Consider the following 8,898-nt stretch of genomic DNA (forward strand, 5'->3'; position numbering starts at 1 on the left):
GGTTGCTGTTGGAATTTAACCTGCTCCACGCAGCTTCCTATTCTGAGCTGTTATTGTTAAGATATTTGACCATGAAAGCCATCCTGTTGGAATGCGAAATCTGTACCAACTGATAATTATGTATTTTTTTAAATTGATTGTTCACGAAGTCCTTGGTTCTGATCGGATCTGATATACACTACTTCAAATCATTTTAAATCATCTGTTAGTCTTCTTGGTCATAATAGCCATTAAATTGTTCAAAGGATATGCTTTTTGCCATTCATTGTAAAGATCCATAATTCCCCGTTCCAGCCAGAAGTATCAAGAACAGTAAAATGCAAACCATTACAAATGATAACATACTTAACACTTTTTATGCTCATGTTATGCATTACACTATCATATTGGGTTAGTACCTTCAAATTTAACAATGTGATAATCCATCTTTAGATTTAAACCATGCTCATTGTTAAATGTAACACCGTTTCCTGACGTTTAGTTTGACTTTTATCATCACTTCACTTGACTAATATAGCTTCACCGAAGACTTTTTGCAAACTTAAAATTTCAGATGGAGAGAATCGAAGTCATTTGAGGACAACAATGAAAGTACTAGACAACTTATCAGAAAATAAATGCCAAGTAAATAATCAAAAAGAAGAACTGATGCGTAAGTTCTTTGTTATTTACAGAAAGTTTAGTCAGTGAAAGAAAGCAGTTTGGTTCTTGTTGCAGTCTAAATTATACGGGTTTATATATGTGTGATTGTGCACTTGTGTGTTCTACCATCGTTGATTAGTAGATGACAGGATAACTAACTTGGATTTCGATTTTGAATCTTAAGACAGATTAGATTCTATAAATTGAAGAATATGTTAAGCCTTGTTGAAGTCATCACCTCACTACCGAGAAGTTTCCAATACCAAAGAATAGCCGTCTAGTACTCATTAATTTCAATACTGCCCCCAAAATGTCCTGGTACGGCCGAGAGTGAGGAGAGTCCGATCTCCCTCTCGAAATGATCTCACATGGCCACGCGTTTACAGCCTCTGACAGGGAAGTCCTACTCACTGCCTTCTCGTGACATTACTGTTGTTTACGAAATTGAGAGGACGAAAAGAGAATGTCTGGCGCTTTAACCGGGGTGGTGGACACGGAAAGTTCACCTAGGGGAGTTGGAAAACCCTGATTCCAAATCAATGGTGCACATAGGCTCTAGTATCCTAAGGGAACAAATGGTGTTTGAATCAATCGTTGATCACCGGCTACCATGAGACTGCACCTCCTCATGATGCTCAACTGCCTTATGGATCAGACCTTTAGGTCAAAGGCTCCGGGTGTTGCCTCCTAAGAAAACCACCTGCTTCAGTTTGGGCACCTGAGCAGTATCACAGCCCTCACACAAATCGAATGAGGTTTGTGCGGCACATATGTATCTGGTACCCCCTTGTACCAATATTTATGTGTACAAATAAATAAATAATAAGTAATTTCAATACTTCCATAGCTGATGTAATTGTGTAAGCAGATTAGGGTGTAAATCACTAAGTATTACTACATTAGAACTTAATTCTAATATTTTTTTTTCCTATTTCAGCAGAAAACAATCTGATAGGGAACGACTCATACTTAGTGGGAGAGATCAATGGAGAATCTAGAGAAGTTTGTATGTTTATTTTAAGTGTACATGTGCTTAATACTGAATAACATTACATTTTTATCATGTTTTCGACTTCATGTGATAGGCACTAATAAGTAACAAATGTACACGTTAGGTGGTTGTCGGTAGTCCGAATTCTGCCTTTTACCTACAATTCGTGTTATTTGGCACACATCAGCAGGGCTAACCTATAATGTCAAGGGAACTGAAGCTACTTGTGGGCTTCAAATTAGAGACAACCAGCTTCACAGCCTTAGATAAGACTAATAAATGGGCCGACTAACAGCAACCACCTAATATCTCACCACAGTGTGCACTATATCCAATCGGTTAGACTTGCAACCGCACAAAACTTGATTGAGCGAATTCTTCTTCAATCCTCCTTCCTGAATATAATTTCAATGGACAATTAACCAGTGTTCTAATCAAAACCTTTTTGTTGCTTATCAAGCAGAAACTATTGAAATTCAAACTAAGTCCACTCCAGGTCTCTTTTAGATGAAGATAACTTTCTATTTGGCCATTCAAATTGATCTGAGTACCAATATCAATATATTAAATTCGCCATTATATTCATGTTTCACTGTAAATTCTGTATTAAGATGAATTTTATTGAAACAATTCAATATAGAAGCAATATGTTTATAGATATGAAAAGCAACGACCGTATCATGAACATACCTCATGCACAGTTTTGTCTAAATATTTATTGGGTTCGTTTTTGTTTGTTCTAGGTTTGTCAAAATATAATCCATCAAGACTAACTTCAATGGTATACTACTGGAGCCATAATAAGGTCTCAAATATTCATTTATTCTTGACTACATTGCTTCTATATTATGGGTGTGATGGGGTCTACAAAATGTCATTTGTGAACGATGATACGATGAACGCAACCATGTCTAGATAGGCATTGATATTACTTCCAGTCATCCGTGTACATTGTGGTACCCGGCTGCAAATTCTCTCGTATCATTAGTATTATTGTTGTGGCCTGTCGTTTTCTCACGCTCTGGAAGTGTTCCTTTAAAAATGATCTATCATATATACCAAAAAACCTACTCAGTATACTCAAGGAAGTAATTCTTATCCAGTCTTCCTTAACACTTCCTCCTCTATTGAATTTAGGTTTTCTAATGACTGTTTCGTAGAGTTTTACGGTTCTCCTGATTCTTCTAAACGACTGATTCAAGCTTGTCATTTTCATTGCATATATATCTTGACAGCACTCATACCACTGAACCAGTGGATCTTCAGTAACATCTGCAAAGGTCGCAGCCAGTGTTACTGGTGCGTTTACTATCCAGTTTGCTACAACTATCATAACCCGTCTAAATGTCAATCGGAATCAATTGAAAAAAGTCCCTGTCCTAGCAGACTACTTCCTCTATCTTGTATTACATTCAAATACAACATCATCACGATAGTCTGCACAAAATCCTGCAGTCATTTGAACATCACAATTACAAATAAAGAGACTTCTTAGCAATCCCATTTGTTGTAGCAGCTCAACTATTACTTCCTCCTTGAAATCCACTGTAAACCGATAGTATGTAAGCATTGTGTTATGAAATACGAGCTGTGACCTTGAAACAACACACTTGCTTCTGATTGGCCCTCCCGCTAAACTATGGTCTCGCCGAAATTTTTCAAGCATCAAGTTCTGACGAATAAAATTTTTGGCTACTGAATATGCTCACTAGTGACTGACTTGGAGAGGTAAATCCTGAAGGTCTAATGAGAAGCAGTGATCAGTTGAGTCCAAACCACGTCTGTTGTGAGATAACAACTCACTGAAGACCATTGGTGAACGGTTGCTCAACTTCGTGGATTGGTTGTAGTTAGACATAAACACCATCGGATTCCGGCTCAGTGGTCTATCAGTTAAGTGCTCTGGCGAGAGACTGGTAGGTCCTGGGTTCGAATCCCGCAAGGCAGTATCGTTGATGCACACTGCTGAGGAGTCCCACAATAGGATGAAACGGCCATCTAGTGCTTCCAGGTTTTCCTTGGTGGTCTAGCTTCAATTGACTCACGTTTGCAACTGTGAAAATACTAAACCTCCACAAAACCCCTACTGAATATAACCAAGTAGTATAAAACAGTTAGCAAAAAAGATTGAAAAGAAGTAAGCGGGTTTAGGATTCTTAATTTTATCACTTTCATTATTGAGTTCCATGTGAATATATATATCATTGTTTGATATTTTTTGCACATAAAATACACATATTTACCAGCGAACACCGATTCCACAGAATCTGACGAATTTAATCAAACGGAAAAAGAAAACTACAACGTGATATCAAGAAGTGGTGAGTTGGTAATCTGCATTTAGCAGGTTATGTTACGTCTAGTAAATTTTTATCGGTTTTATATTGTTTTCGAAGGTAGCCAAAAGAGACATCTAGTGAAATATGTGCACGTATAGGTTATTTTGATGTTTGGTTTATTTTCGACGATGTTGATAACAAAATCTTCTTGGTTCATGTATTAGAATTCTTCAAAGCTTATTAGCTTCAAACATCTCAACAACTAGATAGAAGATGCGGTGAGATTATAATTTACGGACGACCTTTGAAAGAATCTTAGTGACCTTGAAAATAATTGCCCAATCAGTAAACAGTCAGTATATAGTTAATATATATTATACAAAACCAAATAATTAAAGTGAATACAATTCTTTTATATGGTCCAAAAACTTGTCAAGGTTAGAAAGAGGTTCGAATGTTCTAAAATCGTAATGCATAAGGTAGAGGAAAGTATCCATATGGTTCCATAATATTCGGTCTCTGGAGCCATGATAAGGTCGCAAAAACTCTTTCAGCCTCGACCACATAGCTTAATATATTGTTTGTGTGCACTTCGGTTGTTGTGTCCACAAAATGCCGTTTGTGGATAACGATACGATGCACATAATCAAGTCTATGTAGGCATCTGTACGCTCTCCAATCATCCGTATATATGGTAGTACCCAGTTGCAGCTAGTCTTACTAGTGCTTTTATTATCCAGTTCGCGACAATTATCATAATTTGTCTTATTCTCAATTTGGATCGAACGAAAAAAACCCTATTCTAGCAGACTTCTTCCTCCAACACATATTACATCGAAAGACATCATCATTGTAGTCTACACAAGGTCCATAAGTCATTTGATTATCACAATCACAAATAAAATAACTTCTTAGTAGTCCCATTTTTTGTAGCCTCTCAATTACCACGTTTTCTCTAAAATCCACTATGAAACGATCGTACATGAGAATCACATACTAAAATTGGCGCTTTGACCTTGAAATCCGTCAAACGCTTCTGATTGGTCCGTTCACAAATTATAGTTTTGCCGAAGATGCAAGTATAAACATGATTAGAATAGATAAAGATTTATTCGACATAGTTTGTTAATGGTAAAATTAAAATGAGAATCGTGCATTCAATACATCATTTACATATCTTTCAGAAAGTTGTCCTTTACATACTTCATTATTCTTCAATCCTGTCTTTATTCTGATTGACCTCTGATTTCTTTCATTTTCTCTTTATTTCAACTTTCTACTGGTAAGCATCCTAGTTCGAATTCCAGCTACATACTACTTATGTCTGTTCGCTTTACAGTAGTAGTAGTAGTGTGGTATGTGCCACTTATATCGACATAAGTAGTATATAATGATAGTCAGAAATTTAATATCTGGCAGCAGAAGGTAAAGAAGATCAAGAAAAAAAGGACGGGAACAGAATGCGACTAGTATAGGAACGAAGGAACAGTGAATTGTGAGACAACGACTGATATTTGCAAAACGGATGATCAATTGTGCGATAATTGATTGACATTTTGCAAATGAAGTATTTACTGTATAGTCCTCAGAATTCAGTAAGATGTTCTGTAATTCTCTGTTCAAGTACATTCGATTTTCTCAACTTGAGTTCTCGTTCACTACAGTTGTTGTTGTTATGGTTATAGTAATAGCAATTGTTCGATGACGTAATATATGTTCACATATTTGCAATATCATATCACAATTAAGCGTCTATAAACAAGATAAAAAATGGTTGACCAAGATATATAATTATTAGAGAATGATCGAGTTCTTTAAAGAGAAAAAACTAAACTACGTTCAAGCATAAGCGTCAGTTATTATTTTCTTTCTTTGATTATGAGGAATATATAAGATTAATAGTCAAGATATAATTTTTCAAGTTAGCGAATGACTGAGAAATAAATGAGTTTAAATCGTTGAGTTCATGAATCAATTAAAACTAGACCGCCAGGGAAAACCGAGGAGAACTGGACGAGCGTTTCGTTCCAATACGAGACTCCTCAGAAGTGCATATCCACAATCCCGCTTTCAGGATTCAAACCTAGGACCTTTGGTCTTACTTAACCTGTAGACCACTGAGATATCATCCAATGGTGTTAATGTCTAACTTCAACCCATCCACGAAATTGAGCTACCATTCATCATTTGATAGATATATAAATCGATAGAATAGAAGAATCTTAGCTCAATTGTATATGTTTCTAGGTGTGTTCTATTTTCTAAGCTCAGAGATTTAATAAGGAAAGCTTTCGTTCTACAAAACAATTAATCAATATTGAATGAAGTGACCAATCATAGAATTATTGCTTTGATAGTCATGTCTAAGACATTCAACATATCTGAGACTATTTAAATTAATAAATACCTCCTATTTTATATAATTTAATATACAAACTATTAGCTCTGTAGTTTTTACAAATAGGTTAGCTAAGAAGGACAAATAAAAAATCTTCATGGATTGGTTGAGATTAGACATTAACATTGTTGAATACTGTCTCAGTGGTCTAGAAGTTAAACGTTCGCGCGCCAGATGACCTTTGACAGATTGGAGATCCTGGGTTCGAAACCTGCGAGAGAGATCATGGGTGAGCACTGTTGAAGGCTGTCATAATAGGACGAAACGGTCGTCTAGTGTTCCTAGGTTTTTCATGGTAGTCTAACATCAACCGGTTCGTGGTCGAAATAAAAAAATCTTCATTTTAATGATGTTAATGATTGCTAACGAGAACGATTTTGTATTTCTTACAGAGATTTTTCAGCATGAACTTGTATTAGCTTGAGAGCTGAGACTAGAGTACTAGATACCTGTTTCTTCAATGTATGAAATAAAAATGATCAAATCAGATATACACGCTAGTTTTTGAACTGTACAAATTTCAAGAAGCTATAGAACCTACACATAAAGTTGATAGACATGGATTCGAACTTGTGACTCAACGTTTCAATATTAATTACATGGACTAACCAACTTACAAATGTTCTTATGTTTCGCTCAGTTGGTCTTTCTGTTCAGTTTATAAGACAAGTTGTTTTGTTTTCTTGAAGCTTTATACTAATGAAATAACTGATAAACCATCTGTCTATTTGTTTTACGATTCTCTTCCTACTCAAATACTTATTACTTACTTACGCCTGTTACCCCCAATAAAGCATAGGCCGCCGACCAGCATTCTCCAACCCACTCTGTTCTGGGCCTTCTTTTCTAGTTCTATTTAATTTTTGTTCATTCTTCTCATGTCCTGGTCAATTATTTATGTTAAAATTACGTATGTAAAATTCTTTAACTGTATTCTGTGTTTATTCCTGTTTAGCAGAAATTAAATAACTTTTTTAAAGTATTCATATTAAATTAATCATTTTTTATTTAAGCACATAGACATTGGTTCAAGAGATCACCAAATAGATATGAGCCACATAAATCATTTGACTTGTTGGAAGGCAGGGGTACTGTTCGGATGCCCGAACAGAAGTTGGTAGTTTCCTTAGGTGGCCTTACTCGAATTATTTGACCTAAAGGTCTGATCCATTAGGCAGTGGAGCAACGTAAGGAGATGCAGTCCCATGGTAGCATATCACCAACAAAAGGTTCATAAACCATTTGTCTCATCAGGATGTGCACCATTGGTTTGGAATCAGGGTTTTCCAACTGCCCTGGATGGGTCCTCCATATCCACCAACCCGATTAGAGAGCTAGACATTCGTTTTTCGTCTTCTTAATTTCGTAAACAACAGTAATGCCATGAGAAAAGGCAGTGAGTAGAACTTCCCTGGTAGTGGCTATATACACGTGACTATGTGTGAGCATTTTGAGAGGGAGGGCTGACTCTCCTCACTGTCGTCCGCAACAGGGCGTTTTGGGGGGGGCATTCATGTATAATATATTGAGATCGTTGTTAATTTTCTTATTCATTGTTTTAAATTTCACTTTTATTTTATATATTTGTTTTATTAATTAGATAATAAATTTTTCAATGATTCAGAAATTAGTGAAGGTAAATACAAAGATGAATCAGTTCATTTTTATGTTTTCTTCTATTGTTTCATATAAATATAAATCGTTTTAAGGCAAAATTGGTAATATTGTAGTGAACGAGAACATAAGTGGGGGGGGGACTAATCGAATGTGAATTGGTTGAGGTTAGACATTGACACCGTTGGATACCGGCTCAATAGCTCGAAACTTGTAGGTCCTGGGTTCGAATCCCGCAGGAAAGGATCGTGGATGCGCACTGCTGAGGGCTCTCACAATAGGACGAAACGACCGTTTGAGTGCTTCCAGGTTTTCGATGGTGGTCTAGCTTCAATTGACTCATGATCTTAACTATATACAATCGAATGTACTTGAACATAGAATTACAGAATCTATTAGTAAAATCTAAAAACCATACAGTAAATTCTTCAATCAATTGTATCAGACTGGACTAATTCTTCTTTTTCATATCAATTACTTTCTGTTCTCTTTCTCTTCTCTATGGTCTTCTTAACTTTCGTCCGCCTGGTATTTCACTTTCAACTGATGTAACATATTACTTTTATCTATTGACATCAGTAGCACACACCACAATATTTACTAGTTTTGTTTCAATGATAAAATGTTTAATCACAAAATTATCGTTCTAGTTTTATACGTTAAGATTATTGTCAAAATAAGTTCAATGTATAAAGGAAATCAGATCAATTTGTATATATAAATGCAAAATAAACTCTCTCTCTAGCTTTAAATCACTCTAGAAAAGTGAACGATTTTACTGCATCTGAAGAGGGTAAACGGAATGAATTAAAAGTGAAATAAAACGTAAAGGTTTTTGTTGCTAAGTAATAATGGAATAGTACTGTCGTTTTAACATACTGCTATGATGCAACAGAAGAACTCTAAAGGGTGTTGAAATAACATAGAATTATAATCAGAAGGGAATTTGTGGAGATTTCAGTATTTTTCAAAGT

The 8,898-nt window shown here is 35.7% G+C and overlaps 1 protein-coding gene across 1 annotated transcript in view; it reads left to right on the forward strand.

The window, feature by feature from the left end:
- Positions 1-585: 585 nt before the first annotated feature.
- The window catches only part of Smp_160470 (putative tbc1 domain family member 2 (prostate antigen recognized and indentified by serex) (paris-1)), a gene marked incomplete at both ends in the record, with an annotated part of 82,182 nt that continues 73,869 nt past the window's right edge, over positions 586-8,898 (forward strand). Inside the window, one exon of the mRNA XM_018792899.1 lies at positions 586-652. Coding sequence (XP_018647465.1) covers positions 586-652 — 67 coding nt within the window. The remainder of the gene's footprint in view (positions 653-8,898) is intronic.

The sequence above is a fragment of the Schistosoma mansoni genome, chromosome 1 (assembly GCF_000237925.1).
Source record: "Schistosoma mansoni strain Puerto Rico chromosome 1, complete genome".
Classification (NCBI taxonomy): Eukaryota; Metazoa; Platyhelminthes; class Trematoda; order Strigeidida; family Schistosomatidae; genus Schistosoma; species Schistosoma mansoni.